The sequence below is a fragment of the Colius striatus genome, chromosome 17 (assembly GCF_028858725.1).
Source record: "Colius striatus isolate bColStr4 chromosome 17, bColStr4.1.hap1, whole genome shotgun sequence".
Lineage (NCBI taxonomy): Eukaryota > Metazoa > Chordata > Aves > Coliiformes > Coliidae > Colius > Colius striatus.
The window spans coordinates 8,257,680-8,270,665 of record NC_084775.1 but is presented as its reverse complement, the minus strand read 5'-3'; the positions used below and the strand labels follow the sequence as shown (position 1 = coordinate 8,270,665).

The window sequence follows — 12,986 nt, the reverse complement described above, 5'->3', positions numbered from 1 at the left end:
GCACTAAGGGAGTACCTAAGGGCAGTGAGGAGAGCTGGTCCCCTCCATCCATGGGCAGTCTCACCTGCGACCATCAGGGTGAAGTCGAAACCCTTCTTCACAGATTTCCGGTGGACCTGGTTGGGCAGAGTGGCAAAGCCCACATACTGCTTCTCATGGTCCTGCAGGGCAGAGGCAGGGGGAGCAGGTCAGGGTGTGCCACCCCTCCTGCTCCAGCCCCACACACAGAGTGAGTTGCACTCAAACAGCCCCCCAGGCAGAGACAAGGGCTGGTGCTTGCCCTGGCAGCAACGCAGGGCAGGGCAGGGCATGTCCAGGGCAGGGCATGTCCGTCCTCCAGGCTCAGGGGTTTCTGCCCTCCCACAGCTGGGCATGGAGGACCCCCTCCTCCCAGCCACAGCCTGCCTGGCTGCTCTCTCCAGCCAACATGGCAGTTCCCAGCAGCCTCTCAGCACAGAGGAAAAGGCACATCCCGCCCTTCCCACCAGAGAGCACATCTGGGGCTGCTCCTGACACACAGCCTTCCCAGCTCCGCTTCTGCTGCACAGTCATAGGCTCCCTTCACAGCAGGGTCACCAAATGTCCCCCCTCCCCAGGTCTCTGAGTCATTTCAACATCTCTCCCTCCAGAGCCATGAGGTACACAGCAGAGAGCTCTGTGATTAGCACCCCAGGGCTTGTGGCGTCCCAAGCCATGTCCAGAGGAAGGAGCAGTGGCTTGGCTTCTGCCTGACCTGAAAGGGGATTACTTCTTGCTGTGTCACAGCCACTCCTGGCTGAGTAAGAGGAAATCCTGAATAATCGCTTGTGTTATTTCTGAAGAGACAGAAGTTCAAGGAGCATGGGAAGTGGGAAGATGCAGGAGTATTGATAACACAGCTGAGATGTTTTTGGAGAGGGTATTACATAGAGTATTAGTGTGGTGTTACCGACTGCCTAACCATCCCCCAGACGCAGCCCCCATCTCTCAGAGCTTTCTTACAGTCCCCTGAGATTCACACCACAGGCAAATCCATGGAGCCAGTAGTTCCTCAAAACCAGCCCCAGTTCCCACCCAGCCACAGATGCCTTCAAGCATACAGCTGTCCTCACCCACCAGCTCTCTGGCACTGGTTCTCCAGGCACAGCAGGGAAGACCTCCATTCCTAAGTTTAACTATCTGCATTCCTGGGGCACACACTCCAACACAAACTGCAATCCTGTGTGTGAAGCCTATGGCAATGCTGAGTCGCACCTATTTTGACACTGCAAGTGGGCAATGCAGCTTCTCAGAGCCCTCTGCAGCCACTGGTGCATGTCCACAAGTGTGAGCATCCTCAGGCACCCTGGGGCTGACTGCAGAACCCCACTGGTGATGTACACCAGGGAGGACAGTCTTCTCCTCCAAACTGACGGCTGCTCTGGAGCTGCCCACTTGGACAGGACTGACATGGCTGATGGCCATCGTGGCCCAAGGCCTCTGTTACTGAGCACAGTCACAGCCTTCTAGAAATTTAGGTTTGGTTTGGAGCTCAGACTTGGTCACTTTAGCCCAGACAGAGTGACCATGGGCTCTGGTCTCCCTTGCTTCATCCCCTTGCTAATGTGGGTGAAGCAATGCTGTTTCACCACTACACAGTCCAGAAAGGCAGGAAGGGACAAAGGAAATGAAATCAGAGGAGTGGGGAGAATTAGAGAGTGCCCACAGGTCTCCACTGGCAGCTTTAATGGCTGAGCTAAAAGGCACTGGCATCCCAAAGCAGCGGTGCAGTGAGCAGCATTGAGATCCCGCAGTGAAAAGCGATGGCAGCTCTGAGGAGCTGCACACAGCAAAGCAATTCCTGCCTGGAGACACTGCTAGTGTCACCCAAAACGCTCACTAAAGGGCAAACACAAAGCAGAGACACAACGTGGCAGTGGCAAGATCAACAAAACAAGACAAAAAAGCTGCTTCCAGCCTTTCCAAGGCTGCCCCAGCCCAGTAAAAAATATCCATGGACACAATGAAAGTGCACAGGACCAGAGCTACTCGGTGAGTGGCACACCACACACACACCACTCTTCCCCTTGCCTGTAGCATACAGCCACACTGAGAGTCACAGTAGGAACAGATCTGCCCCATCTTTACCACATTTTGGAAAGATAATGACTACCTGCTCTCTCCAGTGACTTAACATGTGGAATAATACTAGTAAGGTGCTAATAAAACCACAGCTGAAGCTCATGGTGTGCTTCTCTTATATTCTTTGGGTTTTAACCTCGATGATTATGGGCTGACAACAGGGAGACTGAGGAGCTGAGCTCTGGTGGAAATCCACTCACTCCAGCCAAGTGTAACTGGCTGAACCTGATCTCTTGCTTCTGTTCAGCCCAAACAAGAAAGCGTGGAGCTGCCATACCTCTGGTTACCTGCCATCACTCAGAGCCTTCAGACATGTGAAATGAGCAAATCCCAGCTGCTGCAGGACACTTCCCTTTACCCATTACTCATGCAGTCATTTCCCTTGCAGTAAGGAAGGTCAGTGCTGAGCACATCATCAAGAGAAGAACATCCCTCGCCGTGGGAAGCAGTCAGAGTCACAGGGGAAAAGCCTTGTCACCAGCCATGCCTTACTGCCCCACACACTGCAGGGGAGGCCAGCAAGAGACGTAGCATCCTTTGAAGCCGTTACAAACCAAAGCACCTCAGGCCTAGCAAAATATGGCTGTACTGTCCCTCAGCACATGCTCACTGCTTCACTGGACACCACAGCAACATGTCATGTCCTTATCTGGGCTGAGATGGCCAGGCTCCCTGGCAGACAGGGCTCTCCCCGGGAGTTCAAGTCAAGGAACAAAGCATTGGTGGGTTTAAGCCCGGTTCCTGTTGGGGTAGAAACCTTTTGTATCTGTTGCACAAAGGAGAAGCCATCCCTGGGGTACTGGAGTGTCTGCAGGGCTGTCTGTACCTGCAAGGCAGGGTACACAGCATGGCTTCCATTGCTCCTGTCCTTCCCAATTCCCTCCTCACCCCTCTGGTGGTTGTGATGTTTAAATTAATCCGGATCTCGTGTAACTTCAGAATTCAGCCTGGGGATAAATGGAGCCTTGCTGGGTATATTCAAAAGGGCTAAAATTAGACACTATGGGATCACAGAAAATATGGAGAATAGACCCTAATCAAGGTCTGGAGCAAACCCCAGAAATGATGGAGCTTGTGCTGGGTGTCCCTGCCTCCACTTCTTCAGGAGGAGCCCTCTCGGTGTCAGAGCCTCCAGAGCACGCCATGCAGCTCTCCCCAGGCAGCCCTTCCTCCAGCCATTCATACCCCTCTGGCCCAGCACGGCCGCCACAGCCGCAGCTGCACCAACAGCACAGCCCCAGACCAGAGGCAGCCCCTTCGCTTCCTTGCTCTGAGAGAAAGCTGCATCTATTCATCACACAAACAGTCCCTGGGGCATCTCCTGCCTACGCCTGGTGCCTCGGGCCTGGGGCTCAGCCCTGCACTATGGGCAAAACCCCTCGCTCACCAGTGTTTGCTGGAGCAGAAAGGTGCTAGCAAAGCACAGCATGGACTCGGTACCGCAAACCAGGCTGCATCTGGGCACACACACACAGCACTAACTCCAGCCCAAGCCCCTCCGAGCACGCACACGCCATTGACACAGGCAGCCACTGCGCCAAAGAGCCGCACGGAAACACGTCCCACATCCCCCAGCTGTCCAAGGCGGCCTCTGGGCCCCGCTCCTGCGGGGGCTGCTCCCCCTTTCTGTTCCAACAGCTCTCCCTTACCGGCGTCTTTCCGCTCCTCAGCTCCTCAGAGGTCTCATCTTGTGCTGCACACGTCTTCTCGGGCACCATCCTCCCCCCTCCTGTCCCCGCTGCTCCCTGCCTCGCGCACTGCTATAAATACCCCGCCGTACCTTCAGCTTGGCCGGGTGGCTTCGCTGTGCCTGCGTCCGGGGAGAGAGCAGCCGCTCCACTAACCGCTCCTGAATAATGATCGAATCCATAACGGCGGCCGGCGGGACGGGCAGCCACGGCGGGCCGGGAAGACAACAGCCAGCCCATGTGTTCCCTCCCAGCCGTCGCTAAATCCATGCAGCAGCCCCCCCGCCTACGCACGCACACACACACACAGACACACACGCGGCTGGCGCGGCACAGCTCGCTTCAGCACAGTGACGGGGAGAGGCGAAGAGCAGAGGCGAGAGGGTTCCCACCCTGCTGCCCCGCATTTCCTGCCTCTGCCCAGGCAGGAGGAACTGGCCGGCAAGGACAGGACGAAAGCCACGGTGGCCACAGGCCAGCAGCAACATCTCTTGCTCTGCCAGTGTCCCGTGGAGAGATTGTGCACGTACCGGATGCTGTCCCAGCCATGAGGGTGACTCCTTTTGTTAGATGGGCTTATTCAGCTGGAGGATTTCATAGATATCCTGACTGACATGGCTGAGACAAAGGTTTGCTACAAGGAAACCTGCTCTCAGCAAAAACGTGCTGCTTCTGGCTCTGTGTGCAAGGGTCTAAAGGGGCCAGAAAGCCCCCTAAAAGCAGGGACCTAGTCCTGATAGACACGGCTGTGCCTCCACATGGTGCACGTCCATCTGTTGTCTAGTCCAGGCTCTACTGCAGCCTCACCTCTGAATCCAATTGGAATAGGACATGATGAGTTCTGGACCTTATATCAATTATTTAAGCTTTGAAGACATTTCATAATAAGGAAGTATCTGTGCATGTGTTAAGCATAAGCACCAGCCCAGCATCAGCCCAGCATGCACAGAAAAGTCACTCAAACCTCAAGTTTGGGTTCTGAACCTAAATACAAGACCTGCTTTCCAGCTCTTCTATGCAGCCATAGAAACAGGAATTTATTTGAAGCAGACAAAAGCTGATAATTTCGTATAATCACATTATTCCAGGAACTAGGAGGTTAATATGACAGCAGGTATAATAAAGTCAAGTGAGAGGGCAACACTGATGGTGCTGGAGGAACCTGTCAGTTGCCACACAGGTTCCTGACCAGTTTTTCGCTGGTGAATGGTGAAAGACACAGACTGCAGCCACAGTCCTGCCTCACTCCCTGCCAGAGCTTCTGTGGCTTCTCTGGGAAGCACAGGCCTTCAGCAGTGGCTCCCACAGCACTGACCATCAGGGACTGCACTGGTCACCCCTGGGCCACAACCCAGGGCCTCCACTACACAGCTGGAGTTTGGCTGACACCAGGTTCTGCTACAAGGTACCAAGTTACTACAAGGTCTCCAATGGTCTGAAGTCTGGGGGGAGCTGTGAGAGTGGAAAGGTCTTAGAAACACACCATATGATGAGAAAAAACAAAAAGAAGTGGTTTACTCATGCTGCCATCCTGCAAGCTGAAGGAAGACAACCTCAGAAGTTGTAGGCACAAGGTCCTAAGGTTGAAAACACTAAATAGAACCAGGAAACTCCCAGAGCAGGAAATCTCCCCCATACAGCAGCTGTCATGTCACTTGCATGAAGCCTTTTTCCAATCCACCCTGCTCTGCCAGCACCATCCTTAAATTACACCCACTGGGTTTCTTTCCCAATTGTCTCTGCATCTAACAGTCAAGCAGAAGGTCTGGATGGAGATCCAGGTGTGGGGGAAATGCCACCACTCAGAACATGTCCCTGTCTGGCAGCTCTGCCCCTGCTTTGCAGCCCTGCTCCATTCCTCAGAGGCAAGAGCCCTACAACAGCCTACTGCCCAGTGGTGGGTCATGTCATGCTTATGGCACTGGTTCAGGTTTTTTCTCCTAGATTCATACTATCTAATCCTTGTTTTCCTGACTGCAAGACTCCATCACTGGGGCCTGCAGCCTTTGCACAACCAAGGAACAATGCAGGTTCCATGCTGTCTGCACTGGGCAGCAAGAGTGATGGCTTGTGGCATACCAGAGACACATCCAAACTCACTCTAGATAACACAGAGGTTTCACCAGTCCTTCCACACCACACACCACAATAGCTGCAAGCAAACTCTTTCCATCTCCCATGAATTCTCATGGCTTGGTAAACCCTTGTCTGAGGACCACAGGCCACATGGCCACCAACCACAAGCATCTTCCAAGGGCACATGGAAACATGGTGTATCCCCACGAGCCTGCTGCACCAAATCAGAGCATTCCTTGGAGGTGGGATCACAGATGAAGTCAACAATGCTTTGGTTGTGACAAAACCACAGTGTTGTTCATGGCCACAGGAGCTGTGCTGACAGAGCAGAGAGGAACAAGGAGCTACTGTCTCCTGAGTGCCCTGAGCTCTCATACAGTACACATGCTCTCAGAAGTGGCAGCCAGGGAGGAACTCCAGCCAGAAGGCCATGCCTGGGAATGCCAAGCAGGAAAAGAAACCCAGAAGGGTAAGTCTTGTCTGAAGGCTGAGTGGTCAATCCTACAGCTTTCAAACTGCTGAAGAAGGGTCAACTAGTCCCAGGCTCAAACTCCTTTGCCTCTTCCAGAGATGCTCATCATGTGTCAGGTTCCTCCTGACACAAGAGAAAATGCCTTGCTGATCTAAACTCTGGTGATTAATTTAACACTGACTTTGCAAGCAAGTCTCTGTGTAATTGGTTACTGGGAATATCAGAGCCCTTACACTTTAGTCAGGCTTCACAGAATCATAGAACTGTTTGGTTGGAAAAGACCTGTAAGATCAAGTCCAACCACTAACCCAACACTGCCAAGTTCACAACTAAACCATGTCATTCAGCAGCTCAGCTACAAGGCTTTTAAGTATCTCCAGGGATGAGAACTCCACCACCTCCCTGGGCAGCCTGTGCCAGTCTCTAACAACTCTCTCAGGGATGAAGTTCTTCCTAATCGCCAGCCTAAACTTCCTGGCACAACTTGAAGCCATTTCCTCTCATTCTGTCATTTGTTACTTGGGACCAGAGATCGACCCCCACCTCACTATAACCCCCTTTCAGGTAGCTGCAGAGAGTGCTCATGTCTCCCCTGAGCCTCCTCTTCTCCAGACTAAACACCCCCAGCTCCCTCAGCTGCTCCTCATCAGACTCGTGCTCCAGACCCTTCCCCAGCTCTGGAGAGGCTCCAGCACCTCAATGTTCTTCTTGTAGTGAAGAGCTCAGAGCTGAACACAGCACTTGAGATGTGGCCTCAGCAGTGCTGAGTACAGGGGGACAATCACTGTCCTGGTCCTGCTGGTCACACTATTTCTCATAAAAGCCAGGATGCCATTGGCCTTCCTGGCCACACTACTGGCTTGTGTTCAGCCACTGCCAATCAACATCCCCAGGTGCTTTCCACAGGACAGCTTTCCAGCCACTCTGCCCCAGCCTGTAATACTACATGGGGCTGGTGTGTCCCAAGTGCAGGATGCTCAGGGCAAAGCAACATACCAGACCAGAGATCTCAAAGCACAGGATTAACGCACTGTAAGCACAGTGCCACAAGCACAATCTACACAGCAGCCAGATCTCCTACGTTTTCTTTACCTAACCCACAGGTCAAGCTTTAATTTCCGTTCAAGGATCACTGCTACTTTGTCACATAATCCCTCCAGAAATCTACCACATTTCATTTTAAAGGTATTTGTGCTCCCTGCTCCCACCCCAAGAACCTCACGCTTCCCGAGGGACACTGTGTGACTCACACAATGCCTCCACTTCCAGCTCTGAAGCAGGAACCCGCACCTCCCCTGGGGCAAGCTCATTCCCGCCGAGGGAACTGCAAAAGGGAACCAGCTGGGCAGATGCGGAGCCAGGACTCTCCCACAAGCCGCGGGTTGCCCTGCTGGTCTCGCCGCAGCAGCGCCGGAGGAGCCGCTCCCGGGGCCGTTCCGCGCTGCGGTACCGGCTCGTTCCACGCGAGGTCAGAGCTGCCCCGCGGATGAGAGCGGCCCGTGGCGCTGAGCCCACCGCGGCCAGGCACACGCAGAAATGAACCTGCAGATCAGCGCGGGCACCGGCACCGCCAATCGCGAGCGCAGTCCCAGCCTTTGCAAAGGACGGCGGATTGCCGGTGTCGCCTCTTGAGACAGGAGGAGAAAAGCAGGCGGGGCAGGAAGGGCCGCAGCATCTGTCCCTCTGCTTCATCCTCCCGTTCTGCAGCGCGCATCAGGCTTAAAAAATACCCTGCCTCCCATCTCAAAGCCACAGCTGGGAAAACCAGAGAAAGGCAGAGCTGAGCCCTGCCAGCCCCAGAGAGCCGGGAACAGGAACGCCTGGGAGATAAACAAGTACACCCTGCTCCCTGGCACAGAAGTTGGCTGGGCTGGGAGGCCTTTGGTGGAAGAGGGTAGAAAACCATGGTGATTTGTCCTCTAGAACAGCAGGGCACTGCTTCTCCAGCTCTCAGCTTCTCCATCCAAAGGACAAGAGCTTCAGCAGTTTTGGAAGCTCTTGATGCACATTAACATATATGAACAGAAAAAAGTTGGGGACAGGATCCTACAGAAGGTCCACTTTAAAGTTACAGGTAGTGGTCCCAATCCTGCGATCCTTACTCACCGAGTAGTCCCTTTGAAATAGAGACGACTGCTCACGTGAGTAAGGGATGCAGGATCAGGCCTGTCTACCAAAGAGGCTGAATCCTGAGCTGGAGGGGACATCACGGCGAGACACTGGTGCCTGGTCCGGCAGGGGCTAATCCAGGGGCATTGCCAGGGAGGGCAGTCCAGGCTGGGGCACCACACCTGCAAACAGCACACTGAGCACCGACCATCAGAGCAAGGCAGTGTACAAATAAGGCTGGAAAAGGGATGTTCCCCCAAGCACTTCATCCCCCCTATATCCATCTCACAGACACTCCCAGCTCTGCAAGGAGGCTCTTCTCCCAGCAGGCTCCTGGAAACAATATTGGGAGAACAAAAGCCAACTGTCTTGGAACAGCTCCCAACCTGTCTGGGTCTCCCAGCTACAATTAACTTTAGGAGCAGTTGATGCCCACAAGAGACACAGAATAAGCCCACTCTTAGCTCACCAGGTCATTTTCCATTCCATTAGTTAAGGGGAAAAAGGCATCTCTCTAAAGTACCTTCAGTCCTGCAAGGGACCCAAGGAGAGGAAAGCTAACAACCTGTGTGAGGAGTAACCCTGAAAAGCTCTGCAGATTGCACCCTTCAAGGCCTGACAGCCTGCTGCTTTCCACATAAGGAAAGCACCCAGCCTCCTCCTTCCCAGTCGGTCTCCTGCAGGTCCCCATCCTGCTCAGATCCCAGGCTCCAGCCTCCCACCCTCCCTCCCTGCTGTCAGCTGCCCCACACAGTCACACTGCAGGAACACCCAGCACAGCCCTTGTGCAGCTCACTGAGATACAGAGATGCACAGGGCCTCCATCTGCTTTCTCTCTCCCCTGGCCTTGCACCACCAGCCCACTTGACTGAGATGAGCCTGCTGAGGAGGGTAAATGTCTGGCACCTTCTCCCTTTGCATCTCCACAGCTCTGCCCGTGCTCTACCTCCACCTCCATCCAGACACAGCTGAACCCTCCTGCAAAGTGCTGCCCGTTGGAGCCGAGCACAGGGCAGTGTGGCTGGTGAATGCAGCCATGTGGCCTCCAGTCTCAGCAGCTCCCCATGAAGTGCACTCAACCATCTGCCACCCCAGAGGGGACCCCTGGGAGCCCATTTCCCAGCCCTGCCATACGAGCAGTCTGCCCAAAGCTCCTGCCCACAGCAGCTGCCCAGGGCTGGGCCTTGCCTCCGGACTAGCATCTGTCTTTGCAGATGGATGATTAAATTGCCCTTCCATTTCCTTTTTCTTCCTGATGGTTTCTCTGGCTGGCAACTCCCCCGCAGCCCTGCACAACCCAGCAGCATTAGTCAGAGGGAAATTCTGCTCCCTTCCTCCCCTGGATGTTGCTCTTGGTTCAAATATAAACAAGCATAGTGAACTGCACAACAATTTGATTACTTTGTTGAGGAAGCATTTGTCCTTTTCAGTCTGACAAACATACCTGTCCCTTCCACACCTGCACCCTGCCCCTTCCCAAGTGACACTGAAAATGTGTGTCATTAAAATGAGTGTGATGTCATTGGCAATTGGAAGCAATTAGCTAACCAGCAGGGATGAGCAATCAGCTGCACTGGGGTTGCAGCACAAGCAGCAGTGCAAAACATTCCTTCCAGATAGGGCCTAAAAACCTCTCACCTGATTATCAGCAATGGTGTGAGGTGTTCTCAGAAAAAGATCAGAACACTCTCCAGCAGGGAACCTTTGGAAAAGATGGAGCAGTGATGAAATTGGAGTAAATCAACACACAGCTCCCCCATCTGCTTGCTCCAGCAAACACCACACCTGGTCTCCTGCACAACTCCCATTTCTGTGCCCTGCAGCGTGACTGGAGAGTCACACTTTGTTAAGTGCTGTGATGATGGGAGAAAACTTCAAGTCACTCAAAATCTAAATCAATTTGTGCTGTCAAAGGAAATTTAAACAAAGTTTCTTCCAAGCTTAAAAGTAATAGTCAGTAACTGCTGAGTGTTGCTTCTCCTTACCAGAGATGCTGATCCATAGAGAAAAAATGCAAATAGTCTGAGTTTGTAGTGAAACAGAGAAAAATATCTTCCTGGATGGAGAAATACTTGTCTCAGAGTCTCAGCAAGTGTGTGCTGGATACCAGTGAGCTACCTATGCCCTTCCATAATGCAGGTGTGATATGCAAGGTCTGGAACCCACAGTGAGGATGACCAGACAGACTGTTTACCGAGACTGATGGACACTGAGTGGTCCTGGTGACAGTACCCATTTGAACATCCTGTCTGAGGCTGCTACAGGAAACATTGTGCTCTCTGCGCTGGGAGGTCAGTTCAGCAACCAGTGTGATCTTGCAACAGAGAGACAGTAACAGGCAGCCCAGCACAGAGCTGGAAGCCAGCACACCCTGTCAGCACAGCAACCTCACTGCTTGCAGCCAGCCCCAACCTTTGTTAGCAGTCCTGCAGCAGTGAGAGATTCCTCCCAACCCTGAGATGATGCCATCTGTTTCCACTTATATGCTGGCTCGCAGGAGCGGCTACGGAGCAAAGGACTCCAAAGAGACTTCACTCTCCTGAGCACACAGGGACTGAAGAGCCAGCTCCTTGGGACAGACAAGGAATTTGGCCTCCCAAGTGACCTAGTACCTCCCTTCTGTGCAAAGCACATGCCTGGGAGGCACAGCAGCCCTCCCACTCTGGTTTTGCTACCAAGCTCTGTCATACACCCACCCACAGGCCACTTCCCTGGGGGCACAGAGAATTTCTTCCATCAGACAGTACAACTGCACTGACTTACTCACTGTTCTGCATGGCACCACAGCAGAGGAGTTGGCTACACTGTTCCCACATCTCTTGGAATCTGCTACTGTTGACCCAGGACTGGAAAATCAACTACCAGGCCCTCCTTCCTTCTGTATCAGAGTCCTGCAGAGATCACACTGTGCAGTTCTTCACCTAGATACTTTTTTCATGTATTCACTTTCATGTATGCACTGCTTGGGGCAACCATGTACCCACCTGTGCCAGAACAGGGTGAGATGTGCCAGCAGTGCCTGTGCAGCCCTTGCCAGCACAAAGCACACAGTGCAGATAAAAGCAGTAGTGTGTAGCATGGGAGTGTCTAGGTGGCCTCTGAAAATGGTAGCAGGAGCAGCAAGGAGATAAAAGCGGGTGACACCCTGCATGGGGAGGGCTAAGGAAGTACTGGTCCTGTCTGGCAGCTGAACAGTGGGAAGACTTGGCTGCTGCCCTGTTTTACTGGTCACGCCTGCCATGGGAGGGAGAACAGTCCTCTTGCTCAAGGAGAGGTTTCATGCTTTGAAACAGATTGCTTAATTCTTGGCAATTTGAGTTCAGCAGCTACCCTCTTCCTGTGGCTGCTGCTTCCTCTCAGAGCATACAGTGTTTTTCAGAGCCAGAAGAGACATTATGCTCCTCAGCTTGACCCTAGGCCCTGCAGCACACCTCAGCCATTCCATCCTTTGGAAGGACTGGTGCCTGTGGTGGATTCACACCCATGGCAGAGAGGAGCAGAACATGCACAAAGCTCCCCTTTCCTTCCCAACAGCATCTTCACAGCCTTGCTTGAAAACAGCTGAGCTGAGTTTTCCTGGAGAGCAGTGCTCTGCCTGAGAAAGGATGAAACGACAGGACATCCCATCAACACAACACAGCAGAAAGAGGAGACTGCCATACTGCAGAAGCACCAGGGCAAAACTGCCACAAAATCAAAACCTAGAGCATCCTACTTGTCTTCACAGAGAGGATCCTTCCCCACATGATCCTGTCCTGCTGCCCCAATTCCACCCCATCTGCTCTGTGGTTTCACAGACCCCCCCCACCCTGGCAGCTCTGAGCCACCCTCAGGCATAGCTCCGATGCTGTGACCACAGACAGGAGAACAGCCAGAGCTCAAGCCCATCCTCAACAGCCAGAAAAGAGCGTTCTCCTGAGCATATCCTCCTGTCATGGGTGTATCTAGTGGAACTTTGCTGTCACATATTGTTAAGCAGTCCCACTCAGACCTGCTCTGCTGAACTCTTCCCAAAAGATACTTGTCAAGGCCCCAGATACAGTGACACTACCATCCTGGTCCATTACAGCCCTGATCAGTCAACCCTGAGGCTGTTCCTGGGACCTTAATGCATTGCAGGGAATGCATACAGCCTGTACAGACTCAGGACAGAGCAGGCAGGAGAGAGGCCAGGACAGTCCTGCCTCCTGCAGCCACTCAGTCCCCCAGGCAAAGCCACGCTTGGGCAAGCAGGACCTGCTGCAAAGCCCTCCCATGCTGAGGAAAGTGCCACCAGCCTGTTGGTGTGCCCAGACCCGGGGGAAGGCCACGAGCAGTGCAGTGGGGCTGGGCACAGAGCCCCACGCTGGCATCGCTGCTCCAGAGCTGACAAACCTCCTGCTGAGGGCAGCGCCTGCTACAAACGCTCATTTGTTCCCACACACGAGCTCATTCCAGGCTGCTGCCCTGACACACCTTCTTTATTGTGCCCTCCTGACTCCAGCAACAGGCCCGGCTTGGGGCTCAATGGCCCCTTTCTGGCTGCTGCTGGGGCTCACACA

The 12,986-nt window shown here is 53.5% G+C and overlaps 1 protein-coding gene across 3 annotated transcripts in view; it reads right to left on the bottom strand.

Moving 5' to 3' along the window:
• SEPTIN5 (septin 5) overlaps window positions 1-12,986 on the bottom strand; it is a 38,325-nt gene that overhangs the window by 7,470 nt on the left and 17,869 nt on the right. For 2 of the 3 annotated variants that reach the window (XM_062010225.1, XM_062010226.1), the window contains exon 2: window positions 65-161. In XM_062010225.1, the coding sequence (XP_061866209.1) occupies window positions 65-74 (10 nt within the window). In that variant the 5' untranslated portion in view covers window positions 75-161. Of the gene's footprint in view, window positions 1-64; window positions 162-3,880; window positions 4,120-12,986 lie in introns of those variants that run through there. The other variant, XM_010198109.2, reaches the window with a different exon arrangement.